This window comes from Paramisgurnus dabryanus, chromosome 13 (genome assembly GCF_030506205.2).
Source record: "Paramisgurnus dabryanus chromosome 13, PD_genome_1.1, whole genome shotgun sequence".
Lineage (NCBI taxonomy): Eukaryota > Metazoa > Chordata > Actinopteri > Cypriniformes > Cobitidae > Paramisgurnus > Paramisgurnus dabryanus.
In genome coordinates this window covers 20,122,279-20,135,424 of record NC_133349.1, presented here as the reverse complement: position 1 = coordinate 20,135,424, position 13,146 = coordinate 20,122,279, and the positions used below count along the sequence as shown (strand labels likewise).

Sequence of the window (13,146 nt, the reverse complement as noted above, 5' to 3'; positions counted from 1 at the left end):
AAAGTCCTTGATTATTACGCCAGAATGAGAGTAAAGTTCCTAGCCATATCTGCCTAGAAAATCGTAACTTTAATTTTAATAATTTTAATTTTCCGTCGGTCTTAGTACAACGATGTAACTACAGAAGAGTCAAGTTTTAAATAGGAAAAATATTAAAAACATTTTTGAGCGCGATGCTGATGGTCTAATCAGATTCAATGGATTATGCTAAGCTATGCTAAAAGTGGTACCGCCAGACCCGGAGATCAGATGAATGGATTTCAAAACGGTAAAAATCAAATGTTTAACTCTAGGGGGGCTGGAAAATTAGATATGAGAAAACTATATTTTCAAAAAAAGTGGAGTGTCCCTTTAGTTAATTATTTAATTGATTAAATCCCAGATTTAAATGCATGTTTGAGTTTTATCTTAATTTAAAAAATATCTTGCACTGGCATACCTTAACATACATCAGTGTGATTGTTTTGTCTCAAAATTCACATTAGTATAGTTTATTTCTAAAGTATGTTTGTAATAACTACTTGAATGTCCGAAAATAACTAAGGCCTAGTCCTGGATTAATCTAAAACCTGTCTGGGAAACTGCCCAATAAAGTTAAAGGTACATTTTACAGTAATTTTACAGCTACTCAAAACTATTAAAGCTTCAAAAGCCAGGACATAATAAACTACCATTCACTCTTCGCATATTCTGACTAACATTTGTTTGCATTTTACAGTTATCATGCAATAATAAAATAATACAGGTTTGAAACATCACAATGATGACCAAATTTTCATTTTTGGGTGAACTACTACGTAAAGAGACAGAAGGAAATGTTCAGTTCCTCACATATCTACAGTGACTGTGTTTACTGTAAGTACAAATACAGCGTGTGTATACTAAAGCGTGATGTAGGAGGGTGACATTTGTGTTTAATTCCTTTAGGGGATTGCTTTCCATAAGGCCAGTTTGCTAAGTTCACACTTGCACAAAAAAACATGCAGCATCAACATAAAACAGACAAAGGAAAATGGTAAAGTAATGGATGGATGGGCCGGCTGATGGATGGATAGACAGACAGATGAGAGGAGGCTTTAAATGACAGGGTTGGACAGCAGACAGACGTATTGGCCTTGAAGCTACAAAATACAAAATGTGTGTGTGATGAAATGAGTATGAAGACGTGACCAGCACTGCTGAAAGAGAGCAGCGAATGTAATATAACACATATGCAAAACACAACCAAATGCCGCCGCTCCCTCAAAACAACCCCAACATTACGGATTCTAATCAAAGTCTTTCATTATTCATGGACCACCATCTAAATATTTCCTGTAGGTCTCGCAGAGATAAACTCAGGATAGGATCATGTCTCAGTGCCTCACTCGCCGTGTTCAGATTAGCCACCCACTGTGATGCTTCTCCTACACACTCACACCTCCACATCCCACTCGCTCACTTCTTCTGATCTTTCCGAGTAAACGTCTGCACCGGTCTACTGAATTATACATGAAGGTGCGTGACCATATATTGAACACGCACACCACTTTCAGATATGCATGATTTGATTACTGTAAAATTTCAGGCACGCCAATTGATAAACGATGTTGTGCATTTAATGCGTAATTCTCCACTGAGGCTATAACAGTTAGAGCTAGATTTTCACATTTCCTGAATTAAATTTAAGGACTCGCTGTGCAATGTTTCATTCTGGGCGGTTTGGTGAACTCGCATTTCCATTTGTTTTTTTAGAAGACTTAGCACATGAATCAGACGAACTTAATGCATCTGCATTTTTTTTAAAGCTTAAAAGCCTCGGTTCATTGACGGAGACCTGAACAAATCTTCAAAATTCTTCATTTTTGCAGATTTGGAATAAAATGTGGATGACTACATAATGACAGCCATTTATTTTTTAGGCAAACTATTTGTTTTACAAATGTACGTCCAGTATTAGCACTCTGACAGAGTCTAAGTGAATGACTAAGTGTAGAATAAAAGAAAGAATCCCTTAAAACAATTTACATGCCAAAAGGAAAGGCAAATAATCTCACTTGATGTCTCACTTCCTCTCATTTCTTTGTTTTTCTATCACACTGTTAAAAATAAATGAGGAAAGAGAGAGAGCGCACGAGAGAGAGAGAGAGGTGGGGGTTGAATCTGGGTTAGCCTGGCTTGCCCGAGAGCAACATGTGCTGAGGAGTGATTTGGATCCAAGGTTTGGTTTTCGGCTCTGGCTGAGGTTTCTCCCCACAAGCAGCGGTGGAGTTAAGAAATAAAAACCATGCTTGGGGGTATAAGTGTACCGCTCTCTCACTTCCAGTAGAAACACAGAGATAAGATCTGTGCAGGCCAGCCGTAGTCACCATGGAGATGGTTGCCGGGGGGCAAAGACAGTCATGCGACCGAGAAGGTAGGGACAATTTCATGGCTGTCATCACGCCTGCACTTAAATGCAGCCAACTTCACGACTAACTCACACTTCACACGACACTCCACGAAACATCTCTACCTGCAGCCACTCGCACTTAAACACCTGCGCAACACACTGCAAATGAAAACTAAACATTCGCCAAATGCATTTTCAGCTGTGCCAGCACCATAATATAGCGCTTTATGGTGGAGATTCCACTTCTTGCTTTGAGAGAGGAGAGGAGGATAAGAGGCAAGCAGCTGAAACAGCAGTGAGTGACTTATCCTTATGGAGGGCTTTTGGGGGGTGGACAAAGCAGGGTTTGAGGAAAAATTTGCACATTAAACATAACTACCCACTGTACAAAAAAAAATCATTTTTGAGGCTTGAATTTCCAATTCATTCTTCTCTGGCAAGTGGAAGTTTGAATTTTGATTGAAAGGCACAGGAGTGATTGGCTGCTGAATGAAGGATGAAAGTGGAGCAAGCGGAAGAGGATGCACGTGTGATGGGGTAGACAAGGGAAAGCCGCAGGTTCCAAAGGGGGGTTAAATACCACCAGCGTTCATCCGCTCCACCCTCTTCACTTGCCTATCTCTCTTCCTGCTAGTTTTCAGTCCATTAGATTATTGGATGGACCGAAAGCCAAAGAGGAGGAAGAAGCCAAGATGTTGTCACTCGAGTGTTTGGTACATAAGCGAATATTTGAGCGGCCTTCGAGCAAACACATCTACAAGGACATAAAAATGCTTGCAAGAGCAAAAGAGAGTTATAGTGGTGAGAGAAAAGCACAGTTTCTGTCTGTTACCTAAAAGCTATTACTTATGCCGTTGAATTCAGTCCCTGCAGACTCAACCATGTGAATATTTTACTATAACAGCCTGTCACAGGACATTAGAATGGGCCAGACAAATCCAGGAGAGAAACACATCCCATGACAGCGATCAGACTGCACTCGCTCCGGACACGAAGCCCTGGGACATGCATGAGGATTAAATTCAGCATCTGAAAGTTATTTAGGGTCTGCATTTTTTTTTTAAGATGTTAAAAATTCAACACTGCGAATCTCATCAACAAAATCACTGACAGAAACCTTCATTGACAGAGGGGTTTGATTTCGTCGACGATAACGTTGAGTCGGAAAAGGCGTATCATTGGGATAATTAAGTGATTTTAAATTCACTCGCTGGTGATGAAAATATGACAAGAAAAATGAGCGCTGCAAGATCATATCAATGCATTAGCACAATGTTTTGAAAGAAAAATGTGAGCCAATCACAATAAACTGCAAGTGTAATATTACAGCTTTACATTTGCACAGTTAAGTGACTGCAAAGGGGAATTAAAGTAATGCGCTAGTCATACAGAAATAATGAGTCATTATTGCTAAAATGAACAATACTCAATACCACCCAAATGCAGCTGCATAAAAACACAACGCCTCCCAAACACAGTCACACTTGCAACACACACACACACACACACAAACACACACACTAATGACACACCAAAACTTTTACGCCCGCGGCCATCGCATGTTTTCAATTCTTTCCAATGAAAGCTTGGCTAGCGGTTTTCTTCCGCGCTGAAAACCGGCGCTCTGTGGTTTTTCCACGCTCAGCGCTGAGCGTCGAGAGTTAAAAGAGATTCAACTTTGGGTGAAAAGCTCTGCTCGTCATTGTTAGTTCTCACACGGCCATTCAATCACAGTGGAGGAGGGGTGGGACAAGTATCACAACAACCAACCGGCTCACAGTTCAAATATCACAGCTACCAAAGCGCTCGGGTGAAAAAACAGCTGGCAACCGCTGTCCTCCAGACATTTTCAGACGCGTTTAAAAGTTTTGGTGTGCAATTATTATTCTACCAGGTTATCAGGGCAGCACTTATTTGATGACATTTACAGTACATTAAAACATTTAGGATAGGTCAAGAAAAGTAGCCGATCCACCATTGCAAACACAGTTTAGAACAAACAACAAGAAAACTAAGAACAGGAATCAAACATTATGGTGATGAAAATGCTTTACAGTTTCTGTTCTTGGAAGAAGAACAAATTAAAAAAGAAAAAGGATGCTGTCTATTTCCTTTGTATAGTGTCCTGTCTCAATATTTTCATGCGCATGTGCTGTTGTACGTGAATTGTACACGCACTGTCCACGCGGTCTCAAATTTTGGGCAGCACCCGGATGGTCTCCTGATGAATATGACGTCATGCGGACAGCGTGCATATGCGGACGTCCCTAGTATACCTTTGGCTTTAGACGTAATGCAATCCCTATCCCCTAACCCCAACCATCACAACTCAGCGCCTAACTCTATTCCTTACCCCAGTGGTTCTCAAACTTTTTCAATGTGCACCCCCCCTGTGTACGGTGCATTCCTTCACGGCCCCCCAAAGTAAATTTATGACAAAAAAACTGTTCTAAAACATCACATTTTGATAATAAAAAAAACATTAAATTATACAAAGTAGTGCTGTTGCTTAGTAGCCTTATTTTTTTAGGTTTAATTTCACAGAATATATGATAAATTAATGCATTTTATCAAATGTTATAAACCTGGGGCCCCCTGGCACCATTTCGCCCTGGCCCCCAGTTTGAGAACCACTGCCTTACCCTAAAGTTTTAACCCTGAAAGAGCACTTTAAAGGGGTGCCAAAAGTAAGGACTGGTTATGTCCTCATTTTACTCTCTTTGTCCTTATTTCAATTGTCTTACAAAAAATTGGTCCTCATAAACAAAGCAGTAAAAGTACACACACACACACACCTCTCTTTAAAGGAATAAATCATCCAAAAAAGAAAAATTCCATTCCAGATATATATGATTTACTTTCTCCAGTTGAACACAAACGAATATTTTTAGATTAAAACGTTGTCCTGTTATCTTATACCGTAGCTGTATAAATCTTACGTGGCAAAGTTCCAAAAAAAACATCCATCCATCACTAAAGTAATCTAAATCCAGTGGGTTGATATATGCTATCAATTTTAAAATTAAATGATACGTTTGTGAAAGAAAACAGTTTTTAAAGCTTTTAAGCTTGTTTAGCGATCAATATGTTGTGTATTAATGTAAACATACAGATCAGAATTTCACTGGGTCTTGTGTATCGAATGACTAGGCATCATTTAGGTTTCATCATGAGATACCATGCAAATACCAAAGATTTCCAACTTTATCTAAACTGAAGAAGCAACATCTAAGATTGAGATAGCATGAAGACTCAACTATTATTTTAAGAAAATGCCCTACAGTATACAAGGGGATCCTGCATTAGACATTAAAACATGTACAGAAATAAACCACTACAGAGACAGGACGAGGTGGAGACATGACAATGCATGCAGAGGAAAGAGGGATTAAGAAAAAGCAACACATAGGGAAAAGTGTGAACAAACTGCCTTATGTTAGAGCTCTTCCTTTGAGCCGGAAATCTAGCAGCTAATTTCCCAGCCGGAGCCTCTTGTCACCACCTCACACTTAAAACGGTACAAGTGTGCGAGTCTGTGTGCTGAATAACTACTAAAGACTGAAAACAGTGTCTTGGGCAGACAGACTTACCCCTCACGATAATGGTGACCTGATCTTTGGCAGATCCCAGACTGTTCCTGACCTCACAGATGAAGGTTGTGTTGACGGTGTCATCCACTTTCTGCACGGCGAGACGATTGTCCTGCACCTGTACCGTTTCAGGCATCAGGCCAGACAAACTGAAGAACAACAAGCACGTAATATTAGCAATACATATTTCACAATTGCATTTTTTTTTTGTATCCGTGTTCACTATTACTGAAGCCATGACCTTTTGTGTTATACATATACAATGGGGAAAATAAGTATTTGACACATTGGCATTTTTATCAGTAAGGGGATTTCTAAGTGGGCTATTGACACAAAATTTCCACCAGATGTAGCCATCAAGCCAAATATTGAATTCATACAAAAAATCAGAACATTTAAGTATACCTGTTGAGTCGTAATAAATAAAGTGAAATGAGACATCCCCAATTAGTACTGATAGGGGCAGGGTTTCTCTCTCAATACTGACAGATTTCAGGTGATCTCGTGGCTTTTTATGCCATTTTGCACCTTGTTCCTCTTCATGTGTTCAATACTTATTCCCTGTGTCATTTCACCTTATTTATTATGACTCAACTTGTATACTTAAATGTTCTGATTTCTTTGTATGAATTCATTATTTGGCTTGATGGATACATCTGGTGGATATATATATATATATATATATATATATATATATATATATATATATATATATATATATATATATATATATATATATATATATATATATATATATATATATATATATATATATATAGATACGTTGGTAAATACTTACGTTTTCCAGGTGACCGTGGTAGGGATAGGGTTTCCATCATGCTGACAAGTCAAAAACGCATTTGTCCGATCCCTGTACCAGTTGTTATCATACCCCACTATCTGCACCTGTGGAGGATCTGATAGAGAAAGAAAGGGAGAAAGAGGGCGCATAAAGTGAGTTACTGGATCGAACAATAAGGCCAAAGCTAAACGTTAACAAGCCATTATAAATGAGTTTTGCCTTCAGGCACTGAAGTCTTAAACAAATAAAACACTGAAATGGTCTGTCAGTCGACTCCATGATCTTAGACAACCTCATTGACCTTTTGCTTGTGTTGCTGGTCCAACCAGCACTATAATGTCTTAGGGCAATTTGCTTGATGCCCATTACTAAATCTCTGGCATGTTCGGTAGATACATTAACAAAATAGACTCATTTAGAAGTGACTCATTACAATGCAATTTCTCAGCTTTCACTATAGAGTTACGGTCAGTGATGCTTTGCATAATTGAGCATTTGGATAAGCAGCCACTGGTGTATTTAATGACCTGGATAAAATCAATCTTACACTCAACGACGAGTTTCATTGGGAAGTTATCTGGTTGGGGCATGGTGCGGTGTGACACACTGCAGGTGATGTCTTTGCCGTTATCCGTGGGCTTTGGTGCAAGCATGTACTGGCTCTGGACGGTGACCGTGTTGTCGGGATTGTTCGTCGTCTGCGGCGTCGTCGCATTTCCGTTCAGCGTGGTGGACCAAGAAATGGTCGCTGCAGGACGGCCATTGGATGATTCACAGCGTGCCACGATGAGCGGAGTTGTGCCTGCAGAAACTGTGATTGTAGAAGCTATGTTCTTCGGTTTAGCTGGGGGAGAGAGGGAGAGAGTTTGACCTTTATTTGATGGTTCTACTGTGAGGAGGGTAGGAGGAAGTGTGGATGGGAAGATCACAGTTTGGCTTGTCCCGCCACACGCTAACACAGCGCTCACATTGTGCTCACGTTTCACTCAGAGAAAGACATCAAAGAGAGAGAAAAGAGAAAAGCAGTGGAGACGGTTAGCGACAGGGGAGCGACGGCCCCTCGGCATGATAAGCAGGAAGATCAATAGCAGAGAGAGGAGGAGGGGGCGAGTGAACTAGAGCCCGGCCAAGGTTACTGCCACATTTCACACAAATTAACAGAAGCACAATTGATCTGACAATACCGTTTATAAATCCCCCTTTAAGCCAACGCACATTAACGCAAGCATGTGCACACATATTCCCACAAAGGCTATCTTTTACCTAGTGCTGAAACTAGGTGATTTTGATAAATGATTAATCTTTCTCCTAATTGAATAATTGTGCAAAATATTAGCAAAAAAATCAGCTGCTTTTAATACAAACACCTTATTATAACCTTAGCCCAATGTTATATGTGCCCTAGTAATATGCAAACTAAACATCATTAAGAATCTATACACTGTGCATAAGCTATACATAAAAATGTTTCAATTAAAATACCAGACAGTATTTTACAAAATCAGAAACATCAATAATGCAAAATGCCATTTGTTCTCAAGTGTCTTGAAACAAAACATAATGATATATTTGATTTAGGAGCTGCATGCTCAGCTTTATGCAGTGAAATGATTTCATTTGAGAGTGAAAAATGACTTTAATCTTAGTCTGTTATCGACATAGCTAAGCGATCGCTTCAGAGGATTTCAGATACAGTCTGAAATACTTTTATATTATAATAACAATGCTTTCATGACCTCTTTGGAACGTAACAGACTTATCATGGCTGCATCCGAAATCTCTAAAATGCTGCCTACGGAAGAAGCATTCGAAGGCATGAAGGCATTAAGGCACGTCCGAATCCAATGTTTGGTTTACTTCCCTTCATTGTCTTGTCCCACAATTCCCTGCGTGTGCGGGGATTGTGATTGGTCGAGCTTGAAAAAAATTTATTGGGCGGCAAGAAAGAGACAAGTTCAGTGTAAAAAGTTTATATTTTCACTTTTTACACCTTTTGATTGCATTTCTAGTGAGAAATTAGTCTCAAAGGAGCTCTCTGTTTATATTTTAAACAGAATTCCATTGCGCTGCCTATGAAATCTGTCCGAATGCATTCAACGGAGCTGCCTTCATGCCGGCGATATCATTGCCTCATTTTGGACGCAGCCCATATTAAACATAACATCTTATTTTAGCAATGAAAATGGCAATGAACCTATTTTTTATTTCAAAGAGATTCTTTAATAAGATTAAAGAGTATTTTTTGTTATAATCCCCATAGATATTAAACTTATTCATCAATTTATTGATTTTGAATGATTGTAATGATTAAGTAAGGAATAACTGATAACCGGCCGTTGAATTATAAGAAAATAATGCACACCCAAGGTGGTAATGTGGCACGGCAAAGCAGATAATGTAATGTAATTCAAAGGACAGGAGTCAATAATTCCGGTTATACCACGGTTACTAAAAACACTGCTATGGTGTCTATTTTTAATACATTTGACAAGTCAGTTGTGCGTTTATCGAAAAACAATCCATACCCATGGAACATTTCTCAACCAATCAGAATAAAGCATTCAACAGACCCGTGGTGTAAAAAAAAAAAAATCACACACTTACCCAGCATGATCAGTGATGACACTCCCTGTTCATTGCCAGAAGGGTAGGTGGCATATTCGCAGATGTATCGCCCTTCATCGGTCATCTTCACATCTTTGATTTGAATGGATGGGTTGTCCAGAGTGGGCGGGTTCAGTACAAAACCGACACGCCCTGCTACGGGGGATTTGGTTGGATAATTTATCCCAAACTGTGGATGGAAAACGGCGATGTTGGTTCGCTCCCCATCAGTCGGTTCGAGGATCCATGACACCTGCAGCCCAGAGGAAACAGATGGTTGGGCTTTAACACACACACACGCAATATATTCAATAGTAGCAGCAACTACCAATAGATGCATACAGGATCATATTTACATTCACTTATTTTAGAAAATGTAAAAATGTTGTCCATACGAAGCTCTCCACCACAATGCATCAGTAGGCTGTTGTACTGTAAGTGGTTACCAGGGTATTAAATGCGGTTGATAAGTTGCTTGGTCATTAAAAGGTTTATACTGGTATAGTCTTGGTGGTTGTTTATTGGCTTAAAACAGACTGGGGGATTTTTTTGCCCGTTTTATCATCCACCAAGTGAAATAGTGAAGAACTTACCATCTGAAACGCTACACTATAAAACTATTAGGATGTTTCGCATGGTATTTACTAGAACAGACAAATACTACTGTTGCCATTTGGCTTTGTAGACTGGCAGGAAAGATAAAAGTTGATGTCAGACCTGAGTGAGCTGGGTATCGCCCCGGTCTTGAAACTGGCACCGTAATGTCACAGTCTGACCAGGATATGACACGACTTCTGGCTCCACCCTCACCCGCTGAGCCAGTGATCCTGAAATAAAATGAGAAGAGGTCATGAGAACAGGAAACAACCTTCACTTCTGTCTGGCTACGTTCAGGTGACCCCCGACCACCTCGCCACACATGTGAGAGAGAATTTCAGCACATGCTGGTGCAGCCTTGGGTTCAGAGATTGTGAAATGAGAAATGATGAATGAGGTTACAACAAAACACCAAGTAGGCCAGTGTTTCTGATCTCAGGCAGGGTGTGCGAGAGAGCGAGAGTCTAAATACGAATGTGTGTGCAAGCGTGTGTGAAAGTATCTATGAAAAAATATCCGGCTCCCTCTCTGCCCGAAGCATTCATCATCTAACACAGCCCTGACAGAACACATTCAGAGAGAGCGTGAGTGTGTGTGTGTGCACGTCAGTGAGGGTGTTTAGTGGTAAACGAAGATACAATAACACATATACAATAACGCAGTAAAGTGCCATGGGAGTACTGCGTATGTTAAAGTTCAAATTTGGCTCACAACACGTCCTGAACACAACCTTCTCCCCATCAGTTTCAGCGCTCTATGTAATATCCCTACTGAAAAAAGCTAAAACCAGCATAAGCCGGTGAGCTGGTTTTAGCTGGTCTCCCAGCTTGTTATTAGCTGGGTCAGCAGTGTTTTGGTCACTTTTTAAGAAGGTCCAGCTGGACTTAGGTGGTCAGGCTGAAAGACCAGCTGACCCACCAGCTTTGCCAGACTGGGAGGCAGAGTCCTGCACGTGTCCAGTTTTTGGAGACCTGCCCCCGCCCGTACCCACAAAGTTCAGCACCAGATTCGACCAGTCACAAGTGATAATAACAAAATTAAATCTGCACCCGTCCAGGCCCGTTAATATTTTGCCCGTTACCCGCTCTGTGCCCGTGATAAATCACACTTGCTAAAATCATTCCTATTAAAGTGCTTTATTTTTTTATCTCGCACCTCTCTCAACATCACAACAGCGTCTTGAATGGGCGAATTAGGCTAAAGTGCGTTTTGTTTTGCGTCATTCAAGTAGCCTGCCATCTGCACCTAAATATGCTATGGAACCTGATAAGTATACGCAAACATACCTATAAATGAAAAAAAATCAAGAAAAAATACAACCTCGTATTACACCACACTTTCTCCACACAGCCGATTTTGCCTTTAAAAGACTCGTTGTCGTTGTCAACAATTTTATATACTCCACTCGCTAACTTTACTTTTACTTCATCCATAGCTACTCCTGCAGTGCTTGCTCCAACTAGGCTACGAGAAGCATCAACAAAAGACGCACTGTCGCAGTGGCGGTGACGTGATGGGAGTTAATTATTCGCCCGCATCCCCACCCGTGAATTTTAGAAATGTCACAATCCACCAGTTTTAGCCACTTTTATGCGGGTACCCGCGGGTTCCCGACCCTTTGCAGGACTCTGCTGGGAGGACCAGCTTAAACCAGCTACAGCCACATTAAAACAGCTAGAAGAACCAGCTACCATGCTGGTCTTAGCTGGATTTATCAGTAGGGATGGTATTAAAGGGGACAGAGAATGAAAACCCATTTTTACCTTGTCTTTGTTGAATAATGGTATACTACGCGCATTCACGAACATACAAAAAGTGCTAGACATGCTAAACATCTCAGTCTCATAGAAATTCCTCTTTTAGAAATGTCAGCCAGAAAACGGCCCAATCTGAAAAACTGATGCTTATGACATCACAGGCATCTAACTGCCCCTCCACTTTAAAATAATTGGCTACATTTTTTGAGTGGCAGCAAAGTCAGCCAATCAGTAATGAGATTGCAAGTTAAGCCAGTAGGGGGAGCCAAAGAGGTGCAAAACCACTTGTTTAAAATCCCCCACCCTAATAGAGCTATCTGAGAGAGGTTTTTAGGAAGCTTCTAAGGCATTAGAGACCCAAACAAAAAAAAATTTGTGTCTACATGTCACATCACAGAACAAGGATAAATACTCCGTTCAATCATTCTATGTCACCTTTAATAAAAGGGGAAAAGCTGTAAAAGTGGGTGTCAGTGAGGAAGTTGTGACAAATCTGTTTTATATTCGGGATACTAAGTAACTTCCTCCAAGTGTTACCATAATTGATATAGCATTGCATTAGCAGAGCAAAAGGTCCCACGTTCGATGCTCAGGTAATAAATGATAAATGCTAAATCACTTTGGATAAAAGTATCTGGCTGCCAAACAACAGTGACACCGCTTACCGAAAACTAGTCCTATTATATGAAAGTTGCCGGAAACGAATGACGTCAAAGCGAAACAACTGGAAAAACCCTTCGTAGGTGTAAAACCAGTCAAACCAGTTGGTCTGGTGAACAGCTGAATAGGCAGAAACTCAAATCTCTCTCTGATAAAAAAATCAGCAAAACTGAGGGCGTGACAGAGAGAAAGATGAGTGCAGAAGTGACAAAGTTTCAACATTGATCAGGGATGTATCTTTTTTACCTCTCACAGGTTCTCAAACCGAGAGACCGGTGTGTGCGCACGAGTCTACGTTTAGCACCGCTGAACCCTGTTATTGAAAACGTCCCTCCTGTCTTCTCTCACTGGATGGGGAGTGTGGATAGGTCATTACCCTGATGTGTAGAGGGGATTGAGCAGTCCATCACTACACTAAACACACACACTTACCTTAACATACAGCAGCGTGGTGTGTAAATAGAAAGTGGTGGTGGGTGGATAAGGTATAATAAACTATAAAAAGCAGAGGAGAGATGCTGACAGCACATAGCGACCATTAAACAGAAAGAGCAACAGAAGCTACAGCTACGGTCACACAGGTCGGAATTAAGGAACAGGTGACACCTAATTTTTCCTGTGCATACAGCAGCAGATCAGCAGTCAATCCACTTTCTATAACTTAAAATGGCCATATTGAATGTAACTACTAATGATTTGACTTTGTAATGCATCTTCATACAAATTTATTTTAAACAGATCTGTTTTATTCTCTCATGAACAGCC

The 13,146-nt window shown here is 40.4% G+C and overlaps 1 protein-coding gene across 2 annotated transcripts in view; it reads right to left on the bottom strand.

Moving 5' to 3' along the window:
- LOC135727798 (nectin-2) overlaps nucleotides 1–13,146 on the bottom strand; it is a 91,636-nt gene that overhangs the window by 54,594 nt on the left and 23,896 nt on the right. For both annotated transcript variants that reach the window (XM_065245824.2, XM_065245823.2), the window contains exons 2-6: nucleotides 10,085–10,194; nucleotides 9,368–9,620; nucleotides 7,311–7,607; nucleotides 6,761–6,878; nucleotides 5,962–6,110 (exon numbers count right to left, since the gene is read on the bottom strand). In XM_065245824.2, the coding sequence (XP_065101896.2) occupies nucleotides 5,962–6,110; nucleotides 6,761–6,878; nucleotides 7,311–7,607; nucleotides 9,368–9,620; nucleotides 10,085–10,194 (927 nt within the window). The remainder of the gene's footprint in view (nucleotides 1–5,961; nucleotides 6,111–6,760; nucleotides 6,879–7,310; nucleotides 7,608–9,367; nucleotides 9,621–10,084; nucleotides 10,195–13,146) is intronic.